The sequence below is a fragment of the Astyanax mexicanus genome, chromosome 3, assembly GCF_023375975.1.
Source record: "Astyanax mexicanus isolate ESR-SI-001 chromosome 3, AstMex3_surface, whole genome shotgun sequence".
NCBI classification, from domain to species: domain Eukaryota; kingdom Metazoa; phylum Chordata; class Actinopteri; order Characiformes; family Acestrorhamphidae; genus Astyanax; species Astyanax mexicanus.
In genome coordinates this window covers 28,133,283-28,151,496 of record NC_064410.1, presented here as the reverse complement: position 1 = coordinate 28,151,496, position 18,214 = coordinate 28,133,283, and the positions used below count along the sequence as shown (strand labels likewise).

At 39.1% G+C, this 18,214-nt stretch overlaps 1 protein-coding gene across 1 annotated transcript in view; it reads left to right on the top strand.

The window, feature by feature from the left end:
* Window positions 1-18,214, top strand: part of chrna11 (cholinergic receptor, nicotinic, alpha 11) — a 118,380-nt gene that overhangs the window by 88,558 nt on the left and 11,608 nt on the right. The window contains exons 8-9 of the mRNA XM_022683022.2: window positions 1,928-2,014; window positions 8,805-8,914. Coding sequence (XP_022538743.2) covers window positions 1,928-2,014; window positions 8,805-8,914 — 197 coding nt within the window. The remainder of the gene's footprint in view (window positions 1-1,927; window positions 2,015-8,804; window positions 8,915-18,214) is intronic.

The following is an 18,214-nucleotide window of genomic DNA, read 5'->3' as shown; positions in this document are numbered from 1 at the left end:
GATTGGAATTTTAACAGTGCAGCATTTCTGCGCTTCTCAGCAGAGGAAACTGAGCTGCTCGTTCATGCTGGAACAACAATGTTATATTATTTTATGTTCTGTTTATTGTTGATGTAAAAGATGAGTTTGTACTCTGCTGCATGTCCTTGTGTGTGTGTGTGTGTGTGTGTGTGTGATGAGTGGGGGTGTATGTGTGTTGAAGTGCATGCAGCACCTGTGTTGCCAAAATAGCAATAAACGTTTGACAGTTGATTGTTGTCTAGGTTTAAATCGATCAGTGGTGCACCTGTGTTTTCTGCTGCCAAGATAGCAATTTGCCAGAAATTTACCTGAACACACCCAGGTTGCCAGGTCCAAAAAAAAAATCCAGCCCAAAGTCAGTCTAAACCTGCTCTTCAGAAGCTTAAACTAACCCAAAATATATGTCAGTCTTTCCCTCTAAGCAAATGGCAAAACAACTATGAGTGTACGACTTAGTATTTTGTTTTTATAAGGGATTTATTATCAATATTGCCAATATTTTCCATTAGAAAATTTACCTTTAATAATATTGTAACATTAATGTTTTATATCCCCATATCAAGAACATTTAATAGTAACATAATCAGCAAAAAAATACTTTTACTTACTCTTTTCTGTCCTTGCCCCTCCTGAACTGTCTTTTCTCCTCTTTAACATTTTTTTTTCATTGCCTGGTGATTTCTGGTTACATTGTAGTTTTTTTGTTTTTTGGGAATTTATTAGTTTTTTCCGGCCGCTGTCATTTTTTTTAAAAAATGCATCCCGTCACATTTGAATTTTCACCTTGCGTGACTGGATTTTCAAACAAGCTCAATTTGGCATAAAAAACGCGAACCTGACCACTTTGAACACACCTTACTTTCAGACTACTAAGCTCTGTCGCTATTTAAGCATTGCATGCAGAAGACATGAAAATAGACTGTTCCTGGGGTGTAAGGTAGCAATGAGCATTGCGACTCACCTTGCTTAGGGTGTAAGATTGGGCACAATGTGTTGTGTTGTAGGCCGGAAATGCTGGAATGGTTGTCCAGCAAAACATATCTCAGGTTCATATTGAATGCAATGAAATAAACGTAAAAGCAAAGACAACAACATTTTTTTCATTTCATTTTCATTTTATTTCCTTCTCCAGCTTTTCCTGATGTGGTGTTGACTCATCCAAAATGACCAATGAGTCTCCACATGTCTGAGTTTTGTATGATATTGGTAAAAATGATTTGAAATGATGTGTTATTTGTTCAGTCAACAGGGTTCCTTATCACTGTTCAGTAAGTGAAAAACAGGACAGTGACTGATATGCCTCCATTTTAGTCAGGGTTCATTTATTAATAGTGGTTTCTTAAAGGCGCATCCATCTTGCTCATTGATCTCGGTGAGCAATGACGCTTGCGACAGGTGTTTTATTGGGCATCTGTTTTGCCAGCAGAGCACTTCTTGAAATCTGAGCCTAAAAAAAACATATACAGAGAACACAGGAGAAGATTTAGGAGAATTTACTGAGGAATGGAGATGGATGGATGGGCGAGGGAGGTGGGAGGGAAGAGTAGCGGAGGAGACGGACGGCACGGTGGGAGGGAGGGAGCAAGGGGAGGACATGAACAGGAGTGAAGTGTGATTGGAAAAGACAAATGGCTCAATGTAATTCCCCTTATGTATCGCTCCATCAAGCCACGGCACACCGACCAGTCAGGTCCAATCAAATTCAGCCTGTATCAGTTGATCCAGGCGGGTGGTTTACCTCGGTTTTAAAGTGTCAGCATGGGTTAGTCAGGGTTAGTTTCTAACAGGAGACACTAAATTCCAGTAGGGGTAGATTTTTACTGCAGTGGATTCTGTCAGACATGTTTTATATCTCTCTCTCTCTCTCTCTCTCTCTCTCTCTCTCTCTCCCTTTCTTTCTCCACAGGTATTACTGTCCTGCTCTCACTCACAGTCTTCATGTTATTGGTGGCAGAAATTATGCCTGCCACCTCTGACTCCATCCCGCTGATTGGTAAGTGTCCCTTTTTGTGTGGGTGTTTAATGGTCTGTGCTCGAGGTTTAGGACTCTTTAAATAATCAAATGATACTAAAAAAATATTTTTTCTAACTCATTTTTTTTGTGAAAAACATATCAAAACACATTTTCGATAAACACACACTGTACACCCCCCCCTAACCATTTATATTACATACAGTATGTTTGGCCAAGGGCTAATAAACATTGCTTCATTTGTAAATTTGAAACTAAACAAATGTTCTACTCATATCTTGAGTTAAATTCATTTTCTTTTACATTTTATTAAAAAACTAATAAAAAAAAGAGTAGCACTTTTTGAAAGAAATGTAACATAAGAAAGGTAAAGGGCAAATATTAAGCATGTAAGCTGTTTATATTGCTTGCAATTTAGGTGAAGCAAGCATGTGTAAATCATTTTAATGTAAAATTGCTTATTTTTGCTCAATTAAATACAAGTAACAAAGTAAACGAGTAACAAAAATATGAACACCACACAAGGGTTAATCTGTTATATGGTTTTCAAATACAGTTTGATCAGTCATGGTCTTAAAGGTCCCCTGCCCAGCATATATTAATGTTCTAATCTCAGAAAAGGCTTGTCATACACTGACATGGCAAAGGTCATGGGACAGCGTGAAGTGTTATCTCAGAGGATGCCTCAGAGAACTGATAAATGATAAACGTGACATTCCATGCCTGATGCTATGTGGGCATTAAGCATTGATCGAGAACACATCACAGAAGGCTTTAGCACCCACAGTGGACTGTGCGGCTGGTATCAAAATTTGATTTCAAAAATAGTCTGGGTACTACTGAGTACAGAAAAGTCGAAAAAAAAGTTCATGCCTATTTTCAGTACTTTGCATGAAATACACATAAACGTGGTGCAATAAGACTGCGCACACTAGCGGAGAGCGTAAACATGTCAAAGTGCTCTAAAGTCTGGCTCTACTTTAAAAGATTCATCCACACCATCGATGTGCTAAAGTCTCTCTCTCTCTATATATATACTGCCTAAGATATTATAATAAAGTAAATAGGCTCTAGTCTGCCAGACCTAAACCACACTCCACTATTATTACTGTCCCCCACCCAAAAAATACAGGAAACTACCAGCTTATAAAAAAATGAATAACGAGTATTTATTTGATGATTGTTCTAATCCACATTATCTTCAAGTGCAGTCGCAAGAGCTGTCAAAAATTATGATGAAACTGGCTCTTATCAGGACTGGCTCAGAAATGCAAGTCCAAAAGTTCCCTCTGTTGCACAGGATAAGTTTGTCAGAGTTACCAGCATCAGAAACCACAAATTAACAGCACCCCAGATAAGAGTATCTAATTGTTTGACATATACGTATATTTTGGTTTGTTTAACATGTTTATGTTACTACATGTGCCTTATGTGTTCCTTCATAGTCTGAATGACTTCAGTATAAATGTACAATGTAGGAAATCAAAAAAAACTAAAGACGTTTTGATTGGTATTGTATGTTATGATATCAATAACACACTTAGTGAATACCAGATTGGAGTAAGAATAGTGATACTGAGCAGACATAATCCAACTCTGGTAGAGATGCTTCGGAAAGAAGGAACAGTTTGAATTTCTCTTTTGTATCAAGCAGAAGAATTTTTTAACTACCTGCTGTAAATGACATTACACATTCTGAGATGTGACTATTGCACATTCCCACATGTGATGGTGATGATTATAGTACATACTCTGCACTGCTAGTATCAATCATAAATGAATGAAGAATGGAAGCTTTTTATTGCTGTCAGAGAAAAGTACATTTTACCTCCTTCATGTCAAATTTGCAGGGGAATAAAAAAATTAATAGTCATTTTGAAGCATTTCTATTTAGTCAAATTCTAAAGAAAAATGCCACGTTTAAATAACGTCATAAAGTGAAAAGTGGCGAAGGGGAGATGGAGAAAGTGTAGATTTTTTTTCTAGAGGGCTTTTGAGACCCTGTCTAATTGTTTGCCCACAAGAGCGAGATTAACCTAATTTAAAAAGAAATTGTAATCTTAACGTCTTTAGGGCTTTTAATAAGAGACCACTTAAAAATTACGAGTTTCTTTGATTTTACCAAATTGAAAACCTCTGGAATATAATCAAGACAAAGATGGATGATCACAAGCCATCAACCAAGCTGAACTTGAATTTTTGCACCAAAGTCAAGTCAAAAGTCAAAGTCAAAGTGGTTTTTATTGTCATTTCAGCTATATACAGAGTACACAGTGAAACGAAACAACGTTCCTCCAGGGACCATGGTGCACATAAACACAGTGTAGACAGAACAATAGTGCAACAGTACAAAAGTGCAGACAGACAATACAACACAATACAGACAAAGAATAATAAATGACAAGACAGTGTGCAAATTATGCAGTGTGCAAAAAGTGTGCAAAAAAGACCAGTGAGGTAGTAATTACCTCTATTACACAGTGTGCAATAGAGTCCAGTGAGGTAGTAGGGTTTTTAGTGCTTTCCATTTTCTGGGGTAAGTGGGGTAAGAGTGTGTGTGCATGTACAGAAAAACCATCAGTTCAGTCTCTGCAGTTGAGGAGTCTGATGGCTTGGGGGTAGAAGCTGTTGCAGAATCTGGTCGTGCTGGACCGGATGCTGCGGTACCTCCTTCCCGAAGGCAGGAGGGAGAACAGTTTGTGTGAGGGATGGGTGGGGTCATTCACAATGCTGGTTGCTTTGCGGATGCTGCGGGTGGTGTAGATGTCCGTGATGGAGGGGAGAGAGACGCCAATGATCCTCTCAGCTGTCCTCACAATACGCTGGAGGGTCTTGCGGTTAGAGGCGGTGCAGGTCCCAAACCAGGCAGTGATGCAGCTGCTCAGGATGCTCTCAATGGTCCCTCTATAGAAGAGTGTGAGGATGGGTGAAGGGAGACGGGCCTTTCTCAGCTTCCGGAGGAAGTAGAGACGCTGCTGGGCTTTCTTGGCTGTAGAGCTGGTGTTCAGGGTCCAGGTGAGGTTATCTGCTAAGTGGACACCAAGGAACTTGGTGCTCTTAACAATCTCCACAGAGGACCCGTCGATGTTGAGTGGAGAGTGGGTGTGTTGTGCTCTCCTGAAGTCAACAACCATTTCCTTTGTCTTGTCCACATTCAGGTGAAGGTTGTTGACTGTACACCAGTCTGTCAGCCGCTGCACCTCCTCTCTGTATGCTAACTCGCCGCCTTTGGTGATGAGACCCAGCACAGTTGTATCATCGGCGAACTTGATAAAGCTGTTAGAACTGTGTTTTGCAGCACAGTCATGAGTCAGCAGGGTGAACAGCAGAGGACTCAGGACACTGCCCTGGGGGGCCCCAGTGTTCAGTGTGATGGTGCTGGAGGTGCTGCCCCCGAACTGGACTGACTGGGGTCTCCCCGTCAGAAAGTCCAGGATCCAGTTGCAGAGGGGGGTGTTGAGGCCGAGCGAGCTTAGCTTCCTGATGAGGTTCTGTGGGATGATGGTGTTGAATGCTGAACTGAAGTCTATAAACAGCATTCTGACGTAAGTGTCCTTCTTCTCCAGGTGGGTGAGGGAGAGATGAAGGGTGGTGGTGATGGCATCGTCCGTGGAGCGATTGGGACGATACGCAGGGGGTCCAGTGAAGAGGGCAGTCTTGTCTTGATGTTCCTCATGAATAGCCTCTCGAAGCACTTCATGATGATGGGTGTAAGTGCAACGGGATGGTAGTCATTGAGGCAGGACACTGTGGACTTCTTCGGCACGGGAACGATGGTGGTGGACTTGAGGCACGTTGGGACAGTGGCGCTGCACAGGGAGATGTTGAAGATGTCCGTGAGAACATCTGTCAGCTGGTCTGCGCACTCCCTGAGCACTCTGCCGGGGATGTTGTCTGGTCCTGCAGCTTTTCGTGGGTTGACTCTGCGCAGAGTGTTCCTCACATCCACTGCAGTCAGGCACAACACCTGCTCGTCCGGCTTGGGCATGGTCTTTCTCGCCATCGTGTTGTTTTGTGCCTCAAACCGTGCATAAAAGTTGTTCAGGGCATCAGGGAGGAAGGCATCCCGTTCACAGGACGGTGGCATTGTCCTGTAGTTGGTGATTGCCTGGATGCCCTGCCACATATGCCGCGCGTCACCCGTGTCCTTGAAGTGGCTGTGGATTCTCTGGGCGTGTGCACGCTTTGCCTCTCTGATGGCTCTTGACAGGTCGGCTCTCGCTTTCCTCAGGGCCACCTTGTCACCCACTCTGAAGGCGGAGTCGCGGGTCCTCAGCAGCGCACGTACCTCAGCAGTCATCCAAGGCTTCTGGTTTGGGCGTGTAGTGATGGTCTTGGAGACAGTGACATCATCAATACACTTGCTGATGTAGCCAGTGACTGATGCTGCATACTCCTCCAAATCAACAGAATCACCTTCAGTAGCAGCCTCCCTGAACATGTCCCATGCAGTGCACTCAAAACAGTCCTGAAGGGCAGAGATGGAGCCTGCCGGCCAGGTTTTCACCTGCTTCTGAACTGGTCTGGAGCGTCTGATGAGTGGTGTGTATGTTGGAGTCAGCCAAACACACATGTGGTCCGAGAAAGCGAGGTGGGGGCGGGGCTCCGCCCGGTACGCGCTGGGGATGTTTGTGTAAACAAGATCCAGCGAGCTCGCTCCTCTCGTTGCAAAGTCCACATGTTGATGGAATTTAGGGAGCACTGACTGCACTGACTTTGCGTGGTTGAAATCTCCGGCGATAATAAACAGTCCGTCTGGGTGTTTGTTCTGCAGATCGCTGATAGACCGATAGAGTTCACACAGAGCCTCTTTAGCATTAGCACCAATGCTAGCGCTGGGTGGGATGTAGACAGCAGCTATTAGCACGGCGGAGAACTCCCGTACTAAATAAAAAGGTCTGCACTTGACTATCAGGAACTCCACCAGCGGAGAGCAGTGTTTGGCGACAGTCACAGCGTTGTTACACCATTCCGTGTTGATGTAAACACACACGCCTCCACCGCGGGTCTTCCCAGATAGAGCCGCGCTCCTATCCGCTCTGAACGCGGTTAGCCCGTCTAGCTGAATGGCGCTGTCCGGAATGTTGTCGTTCAGCCACGATTCCACAAAAACCAAAGCACAGCAGTCTCTGAACTCACGCTGGGTTGTTCGCTGGAGTCGGATGTAGTCCAGTTTATTGTCAAGGGAACAGACGTTTGCCAGAAAGAGCGATGGTATAGCCGGCCGGCTAGGACTAGCCTTTAGCCTTGCGCGGATCCCGGCTCTCTTTCCGCGCTTCCGCTTACGCTCGCACCGCTTGCGATGGCACTTCCGCTGGGCTCCGGCGTCAGGAAACACCGCGGGCTGGCGGCCTGGGTCTCTTAGTAGGCTAAGCTCAAGTAGCGTCTGCAGAACCTCGTCCGGTAGCGTGTTTTCTGGCTGATTTCTCCACTGTAGCAGGGTCTGGCGGTGGTAGAACATGTGCACGGGTGTTCCGATGCACATATTTGCAGGAAATAAACGGAAAAAACGACAAATAGTAACACAAAAGCACCATTTAACGGACCCGGAGCGGCCGCTGCGTGTTAACGCGCCGCCATCTTGGTTAGGGGTAGTGTACCAGGAGTGGTATAAAGTTTTTCAAAAGCAGTGTGTAAGACTGGTGGAGGAGAACATGCCAAGATGCATGAAAGCTGTGATTAAAAACCAGGGTTATTCCACCAAATATTGATTTCTGAACTCTTAAAACTTTATGAATATGAACTTGTTGTCCTTGCATTATTTTAAGGTCTGAAAGCTCTGCATCTTTTATGTTATTTCAGCTGTTTCTCATTTTCTGCCAATAAATGCTCTAAATGACAATATTTTTATATGAAATTTGGGAGAAATGTTGTCTGTAGTTTATAGAATAAAACTACAATGTTCATTTTACTCAAACATATACCTACAAATAGCAAAATCAGAGAAACTGATTCAGAAACTGAAGTGTTTTTTTCCAGAGCTGTATATGTGCATTAGTAAAATGCTCTCTTCCACTGAGAAACACTGCTGTAAATGATGCAACTCTTCCAGTTGAATTATTCCTCATATGGAGTTCACTTGATTCATTGATGGGTGGGTGGGTGGAGGTTCTTTAAAAAATGCGATGTGAATGTAAATGTTAAAGGTTCGCCCTCAAACTCTGTGGGCTGTTCTTATTCAGAACACACCGAACTCCATTTTGTGCAAAAGCCAAACGTTCTGGTCTCACCCTGGCGACCAGACCATCTGCTTGTCTTCTAAATGTAATTGGGTGAATAAATTTTGGAGCAGAAATAAAGTCAGCTCCCTGGGAATGAGCAAGCAAACGAGCGGAGAGAGAAAAAAGGGAGAGACTGGGATGAGCGAGTGAAACCAAGGCCCGCTGTCAACCCCCTGGATCCCCATTTTCTCTTCTCCCTCATTTATGGCCCACTGAAAAAGCGCACAGTCATGATCTGTGGGGATATATAGCGACTGTTGGCATGTGTTGGGTTATGAATGGCTCACTAGCTCTCTTTCTCGCTTCTTGTCACTCCTTCTCTTCCTCTAACCACTAGCTTATGACTCATTCCTCATTCCTGCACAGTGCCTCTTCTCTCTGCCACATTCTCTCTCTCTCCCTCTCTCTCTCTCTCTTTCCTTATTGCATATTTTGGGTCTTTTATTGTAGGCCATTTTTTTATTGTTTTTCTTGGTGAAAAGAAAGTCATGCTACTCAGACACTGATCAATTATAAAGGTTAATGCATTCACTATCCCTCTTTCTTCTGGTCTCTTTCTCTCTCTCTCTCTTTCTCTCTTTCTCTCTCAGGGCAGTACTTTGCTAGTATAATGATCATCGTTGGAATGTCAGTCATAGCCACCGTGGTTGTGTTACAGTATCATCATCATGACCCAAATGGAGGAAACATGCCCAAATGGGTGAGTAGGTTTTGCCTTTATATGGAATTTAATGCAGTATGTTCTATTAAACTATTGCATTTACAGCACCAGTGAAAAGTTTGGACACATCTTAAGTTCAGTGTTTGAACTATAAGGAAAAAAACATATGGAATTATAGTAGATATATATAGTTTAGATTGCTTTGTGAAGAGTTAATTACTTGTGTTCTTTTTCCTCTTAATGTGTTTGAGAGCATCAGTTGTAAAGTTTTGAAGACGTAGAGTTGGAATACAGTAGAACAGTCATTATTTGAGTAATGTTCTAATTCATATTATGGCAAGAACTACCCAACAAAGTAAAGAAATCCATAAACCATAAATGTAATGATGAAACTGGCTCTCATCAGCACCGCCTCAGAAAAGACCAAGATTTCCCTCTGTTTCCTCTGTGGTTTCTGAATCAAAAACTTTACCCCAGACAAGAGACCACCTAAAGGCTTCACCAAGTATTTTGGTTTGTTTAACATTTTTAAGTTACTACATGATTCCTTATGTGTTCCTTCATAGTCTGGATAAATCCAGTATTCATTTACAATGTAGAAAATAAATAAAAACATTAAGTGAGAGAATATGTCCAAATGTTTGGCTGGTACTGTACATTAATATGGATTTTTTTATACATAGAACGTTTAGTTTTTTTCGTCTTTGGCTTTCCTGCTGCCTTGCCTTGCCTTTCCTGCTGACCTGTCAGAGCTGCAGTTTTCTCTTCACAGCTGAAACTGAGACCTGGTTGCTGTAACCACTGTTAAGCTGAGCTACAAGGTGTTGTCATGTGAACCGCCTGTCGCACAAACTCCTACCTCTCAGAAACGTATCTGTTGATGCTGTTGTGGATTTGGGTCTGCCAGACCTCTTTCTGTCAGAGCTTTCTCCAGTTTCTAAAAGCCGTTTAGTGGTTTGTGATACTTTTCTCACTAAAAGCCTGGTTTTATTTGCAATTTCCACTTTTTTCAAGAGTCATAAATATATATTAGGCCTGCTTTCCTTTTTTAAATGCCTTTTTCAAAAATCGTTTCAGCTGATGATGATGATTATCATGATGTGCAATTGTGAAAAAAAATCCAGCTTTAGAGAGTTGTAATGCATCAGAGTTTGAATGCAAATGCAGATCTGCTTTAATTTTTGCCATATTAGAAACAAACAAAGTATAAAAAACTAAGACAATGAAACAAACAACAAAGGAAAATGTTTAAAAATAAGGAGTAAAAAAAGCTGAAGTCAAACCAACAAACTAAGAAGCAAAATAAACATAAACTATAACCAACCAAAAATACATCAGGAACAAACAAACAAACAAGGAAATCATTAGAAACAAACTAAGCAGAACTGTGAATTAAATAAGCAAAACTTTAAGACAGGGGGGTCAAAGGACCACCCAAAACAAAGAACAACAAGGAGTGTATATATACAGTCACAGACAAGGAACACCTGGGAAAGATAACAAGGGGGCTGGATTACAAACGAAACAGGTGAGAAAGACAATAACAAAACACATGGATAGGAAAACAAGCAGACTAGGGAATAAAAGCAATAATACAAGACAGAAAAACAAAGGGCCAAGAAAACGCTAAAAATATGGGTTAAGGTGTAACAAGAGTGCAGTAATGCAGTCTGTCCCATCGCTGCTTTTATACAGGTAAAGTAATTCAGTCAATAATTCCTTATATTTAAATTGTTTGCTTCTGATGCTGTAGTTTCTTTTTTTATTTTGCGACACCATAGTGTAAACTATAACATGTACTTCTGTAGTTCTTTGCTCAGTTTTATTAAACCCTGACAGTTTACATCTTACCCCTGTGCTCTACACAGTCTTTTACACATGTTTAAATGTATATAAAAAAACTAAATAAAAGTAATAAGCACAGCTTATGTATCTAATAAAACATAAAACTCAGCTCAAAAATCTAATAATAATTCATTAATATTCTCTGTACAAACATTTGAACATTTACAAAATCACCATTTTTGATATCAATTTAGGTCAGTTAATCAGTTAATTCTTGTGGTTAAAGTGCTTAATCCTTTAGAGCACTGTGGGGACCATTCTAAAAGGTTCAGTTAATGTCTCTCCCACATATTTCCCTCTACTTGTTAATATTACAAAAGCCACCAGCATCAATACAACACTAAGGTAGGATAGATCCTGCACCATGCTTCACAGTTGGCAATGTGTTCTTTCTTTTTCTTTCTTTTAAAAAAAATCTAGTTTTAAAGCACTTGTTTCTAAAACTCATCTGGCTCACATGGCTTCTCTAAATATACATAAAATGTTGATTTTTTGTGACAATGTGACGGTTAATTATTTGATGTTATGATAGAAACAGTAAGAATAGTATGCTCATTTAGGCTGTCAGCAGCCAATTTTCAACTTAACCTAGGAGAACCCCGGTGTCAAATAGCCAACCTCCGTTTACCTCCAGCTGTTGCTCCCAACAGCCTCACAATGTTAGTGATAGGGGCATATCTCTGCCCATACAAAGAAATCAATATTTTTACATCATAAAAAAAATCAAAGTAATTCCACACTTCATTGGTAGAATTCTGAGGACCCTGATATTTAAAACGAGGCACTGAGAACTTTGAAATTGCACAGATAGTTTATTAAAATACACTGTTTATACACACAGTACATTCAGGTAGTTCTCCGGGTGCTGACATCTTATAATTACTCAAATGACTAGTCAAAGAATTAATAGTGGGGATGTATCAATAATATAGATATATTTTCAGCAACAGCTGTAATTCATGCATTTCCACTGAAGTAATTTTGCAGTTTGTTTGCTAAAAATAGTTATTTCATTACATGGGCAACACTATGCCCCTATTGCTAGCATTATAAGCATGTTAGGAGCATCTGATAAAAGCGCTGTTTTTCGGATTGCTGGGGGCAAATGGAGGAAGGCTATTTAACAGAAGTTTGTGCTTGTTATCGTGTTTCACTACATCTCAAGTCCATTTCACACCGGAGTTCTCCTTTAATCTAACCTTATTTACCCTGAACTCAATAATGAGCATTCGTATTCAGTCTGCTGAGGCTAATATTAACCACTGCAGATTTGTTGTGACCTTAAAATTACAATGGGAAGGGAAATGTCTGTGATTACTCACAGGCAGGCAGCTTGTTTACAGGAGAAGTGTGACACTAGCTGGCGGAATGCTAATTTTTTCATTCATCAGTATCAATGTGGGCTAATGACAGGATAAACACTAAATCGTGATTGTAATGTTAAGGATATTTAAGGGTGTTTTGGAAATGAAAAGGTGAAACAGATTGCATTAGAAGGTTAAAATTGGTCACAAAACATATCCTTTACATTGCTAAAACAGAAATACTTTTTTTTTTTTTTTTTTTACTGTTTTTTAAGTTTTAGAATATTGAGTTGATGAAGTTCAGATGCTGTTTACTACTTTTTTTTTTTTTACTACGCACAAAATAAATGTTTTTACCAAAAAATGTCACACATGTGCCTAAGATTATATACAGGAAAAAAGAAAACAAATCAAAATGATCAGTTTTGCTGAGTTTGCTGTTTATTGGAACATGATTGAGTAAAATTACTGTTTTTTATTCTATAAACTACTGACAAGAGTTTCAGAAATAACAAAGAAAGCATTGCCATTCAGAGCACTTATTTGCAGAAAATGAGAAATGGCCAAAATAACAAAAAAAGATGCAGAGCTTTCAGACCTCAAATAGTGCAAAGAGCACAAATTTATATGCATTTAGAAAAAAAACTATACTAATGTGTTTACTCACAGCTTTCATGCATCTCCACCAGTCTTTCACACTGATTTTGTTGACCTTATGGCACTTCCTTTGCAAAAATACAAGCATGGCTTGTGACCATCCGTCTTCCTCTTTACATTTATATTCCAGAGCTTTTCAATAGGGTTAATGTCTTGATCCTTTATCCACACATTGATTGACCTAGCTGTTTGGCATAGAGCTTTGTCCTGCTGGAAAAAATAGTCCCCAGAGTTGAATTTTGAACATTGCGAGATCAGAAGAAAGCAAGTTTTTTTTCCAGGATAAACTTGTCTGGTGCTGTATGTGGATTCATGTATCCTTCACACAGACAAATCTGCCCGATTCCAGTCTTGCTGAAGCATCTCCAGATTATCACTGTTCCTCCACCTGGCTTGTACACCTCTTCAGGTCTCTGTGTAACCAGTAGAACTCCATGTTACTGAGTAACAAATAAAATGATGGTGAAAAAATAGATGCCGGTGCACGAATGCTCACGTGTGGAATAATGAGGCAATAACGTCCTCAAGCAATGTAAAATGTGCCCCGCTGGACAGAGCTGCTTTCAAAACTTCCACATCAAACCTGCGAAAGCATGTGGTTGTGAGTATTTCTATCATTAAATAATCTGCTTAAATGTAAAAAAAAAAACATGTAAATAGCATTTAAAGCATAGCAATGACAAGTTATAAAATAATAATGAACTGTAAAACTATAAAAATACAGTTTATAGTCGCCTATATGACTTTTTATGATTTGTTGTACTTTTTTACATTACATAATTAAAAGTAACTATGTAACTTTTACTCAAAGTACATTTTAAATTGAGTACTTTTTTACTTTTACTCAAGTAGATTTTTAGATAGGTACTTTTATTTTACTTGAGTAGAATTTTAGCAAAGTAAAGGTACTTTTACTTAATTACAATTTTTCTGTACTTTTTCCACCTCTGTATATATCTATATACCAAGCTCACACCATCCATCTCTTGTGTGATTTATTTCTTTTCCTGTGGTATTGATAGGTGTCACTGGTTTACCCGAGTCACTAATAATATAGGACAGCTTTGCCAAAGAGGCAGGAATGAGTAAATGGAGAACAGATGCTACTAGACCGGCAATCTGTCTGTCATGATAAATGACCTTATTTAGGCTTTCTGCAGCCAATTAGCAACTTAACCAATGCTTTAATCGAACCTCACCTACTCGTAATACACCCAGCACCCAATAATGAGAGTGCTTATTCAGTCTGCTGAGACTAATATTAACCAGTGTAACTGCAGCTGCACATTTGTTGTGACTTTAAAATGAATTACACTGAATTACAATGAATGGGAAAATATCTGTGATAGCAAGAGAAGCCTGATAATGCTATTGACTGCTATTTATTCAGTTTTTAGTTTTATTGTGAGCCACTCACAGGATAATAGAGAAAGATTAGAGACTATTCATGATTGTAATGATGATTAATGATATTTTATGCTTTTTTTTTTATCATCGTGTGTTCTGGAAATGTAAGGGTCTAATACACTAATCATCAAGAACATAGGAATCAGCTGACAGGAATGAAAATGGGTGAGGACTAATGCCAGAATATCAGTGGAATATCTTCAGTGGCAAGTACGGTGTGTGTCTTGGTGGAGAGGATCAACCAATCAGTGTGTGTCATGGTCATGGTGTGGGGTTCAATTTTGTGTGATGCCAGAATGCAGAATGCAGGCGATTTGACAGTCCAAATTTATGTTAATGAGGTCCTGCAACCAGTGACCTTTCTTTCTGAATCTATATCCTGGTGCCCTGTTCCAACAAGACAATGTTCTTCCATATAGTGCCGCCATTCTTCCCTTGAAAACACGAATACTATCTACAGGAACTGTGTGAATTTTCAAGCTGCATGGGATGGATTATCACAGGGTAGCATTAGAAACCTCTACTAATCCAAGCCCAGATATCTGTTGCATGTTGCATTACACAGGCTTTAATAGGGGTGGGTGATATGTCTGTAAAATTACATCACAATATTTCAGTGATTTCCATTTCATTCTTTTTTTTTGGCGATATGAAAAAAAACATTGAATTAACTTTTTTTTTTTACTCTACTCTTTTTTACACTACTGCAACAAAATGAATATTCCATTTTATTTGGTAATATACAATATGGCATACAATATGGCACAACCCTAATTGAGATTTTCTCAAAACAGAAGTCCATAATCGAACATGTCATGATACTAATAATGCACTCCATATTTCCAGGACTTATATGATTATGCACATCGCTAGGCATTACATTCTATTCTGTATGTGTAGCTCAGTAAATATGACCATATCAGAGTTGTCCATATCAGTCAAATATTTTTTCTTAATTTATTGTTCCTGGTAACCTTAATCTTCCTTACAAATAGCACTGCAATGCTACACTACCTTCTGGGTGCAGTGGTTTTGCATTTTCTTGTATTTCTTTGATAGTGAGAGTAAACTACTATTGAAGTTAATAGAATGTCTTACAAAAGTATTCATTCCTCTTGATCTTTTTTGCATTTTGTCATCTATACACTGAAAAAAATTAATTGGCAAAAACTAGAAAAAATATATGCAAATTAAGACATATATATATATATATATATATATATATATATATATATATATATATATATATATATATATATATATATATATATATTAAGCAAAACATTCTGCCAATGGGGTAAGCAACATTTTCTTTGTAAGATTTCTTACAAAAAGCAATGGTAAAGTCTCAAAATGAGTGAAGTAACACCTAAATCAAGCAAAAAAAGGCACTGTTTTGGACACAAGAATTAGAATAACTTGATTGCTGCTTGATTGTGCTTATTTTGAGTTCAGATTACTTAAAATAAGGTACAAATTCTAAGTAAGAATAATTAAGATAATTATCCTTAATTATCCATTATTAAGATTTAGTTTTTTGCAGTGTAACCACAATTTTTTTATTTTTATTGAGATTTTAAGTGATATAACAATACTTAGTAGAGCCACATTTCACTGCAATTACAGCTACAAGTGCTTTGGGGTTTGTCTCTACCAGTTTTGCACATCTTAAGACTGAGATTTTTGCCCCGTTCCTCTTTATGAAACAGCTAAAGCTCAGCCAGGTTGGATGGAGAGCGTCTGTGAACAGCAATGTCTCGCCACAGAGACTCAATGGGATTGGGATGGTAGCTCTGACTGTATGTTTAGGGTCATTGTCTGGCTGGAAGGTGAATCTCCCTCCCAGTCTAATGTCTTTTGTAGCTTTCAACAAGTTTTCTTCCATGATTGCTCTGTATATATTTTATTTGATTAATTGTTTGAAAACCATGTTTATACTTTTAGTTCCACTTCAGTTTGTAATTTTTTGTGTTGGTCTATCCCTTTAAAATCTCAATAAAATACATTTAAGTTATTGTAAGGTGGCAAAAAATGTAAAGGAATAGCAAGCCAATGTAATTCATCTAAACAATTTTAAAGTTTCCAATCTAAATAAAGAAATACAGTTTTATTAAATATTATTCTGAATGTTTCTGTTTAGACCAGTTAAAGCTTACAGTCCTCATACTGTGCAAACTGCGTGATAGTCACTCTCAGTTCCAGTTGCCTCTATTGTAATCTAGGTCACAGGGTTCTGATCAGGACTTGGTTTCTAAAAATGACGTTTTGGAAACAAAGGTCTTTGTACGCTGCCAGGGGAGATCATTTTGAACAGCATCTCAAATGCAGCCATTTTTGAGACTGAGATGAACGGCACAGCTTTAGAGACGTAGTGTAACATAGTGGAAGTAAAAACGGATGTCAAGGCCTGTAAATAAAGCACGCCTGAGTGTTCTCAATCATTTTCTTAACAACAAAAACGTTTACATGCAGTTCTAGTACCTCGTTATAAATCCATTTTTCGGCCATGCATACAATGTAGCATCGGTTAGGTTCGGCATCTATTGAATGCTTATAGAAATGGGGAGACAAATGAGAAATGATGAAGCAGACTTCAGAGAATACAGCACTGCCCTTAAGATAAGAGAGCCAAGGTTATTCTATTCACATGCTCTGTATAAGATGAGCTCTAGCGGAATGTGTAAAGCTGGATTTTTTAAATGAGTTTCACTTTCAGTCTGAGTGAAAGAGACCTTAGGACCATTCAGCGTGTAGCTCCAGCTATTCTAACAATTTACAGTATAAACGAGATAAGACCCGTACCCTACATTTTGCTTGCTCTTTAAAGTTTCTACCTCCACAAAGACCTGTTTTGCTTTTAGAAAAGGCAGCATAGGCACTCTGCCTGGAGGGTATTCATGCCATGTACCCACTGATTCTGGGTAGTTGCCAGATCCAACTTGTCACAAATCAATTCTTGTGAAAAATATGTTTTTGAAGAGCGAACAAGACTCATTCCTCCTGTTAAAGTACACTTGAATACACTACAAAGACCAGATATTTAATGTTTAAAAGGATAAACTTTATTGGTTTTTGCAAATATTCACTCATTTTAAATTTGATGCTGCAACACATTCCAAAAAAAGTTGGCACAGGGGAATGGGTAATACTGTGTTACATCACCTTTAAATCAGGTTTAAAGACTCACTTAAACAAACTTGCTTTTGATTAGTGAGTTACTGTGGTAATTGAGAGGTCGATTTATCCTATGTTTATTGTTGTGCATTTTAGTTTATTTGTATTTTTAGCACTTTTTATTTTTATTTATTTTATTTCTGTTTTATGTCGGGATTCTTATTTTAATATGTTATTTAAGTGATTTCTTTTACCTAAGTTTTGGTTGTATGTATGTGTAGTCATTAGACATTTTGGGCACTTTGGGCAGTGGAAGCTGTGTAAAGAGTGCTTTATAAATAAAGCTTACTTACTTACTTACTTTGCTTTTAACAACACTCAGTAAGCGTTTGGGAACTGAGAACACTAGTTGTTGAAGCTTTGTAGGTGGAATTCTTTTTCATTCTTCTTGCTTGTTGTACAACTTCGGTATCGAGCCCAATATTGGTGTAATCAGCATATCAGATTTTGAGTGACCTTGGCAGATCCACTTACCGATCCATATTCCAGTCCGCAGCTTGAGCTGGACAATAAACTCGTCGTACTGTTAATACGAATCCATTTCCACAGTTTACCCTGGACATCTAGCAGCTTCAGTCTGCGGCTGACTGAGTAAACTTTAGCTGTTTGTCTACAAAAAATGTCAACTATCTGGAGAGTTTTCACTTTAACAACGCAGAACAGCAAAACGGCTACATGTAATATTTGTAAAGTCAGCGTCCGTGGGGTGAACAGATTAACACCAGCAGTCTGTTAGCCTAGCTAGCACTGAACCGACAGCAGCTGCTTTCTGGTGTTGTAAAGTTATTAGCGTTAACTACAGACTGGAATAAACAATAGTCATAATCCACATATCCTTTAAATCCACAGGATCTACAAACACTAACTAGCACAAAAACACACCCATCTGTTATTATAAAACAGCGATTAATTTAGTTTGGAAATACAGTTAGCATCGGCAGTTAGCCGTTAG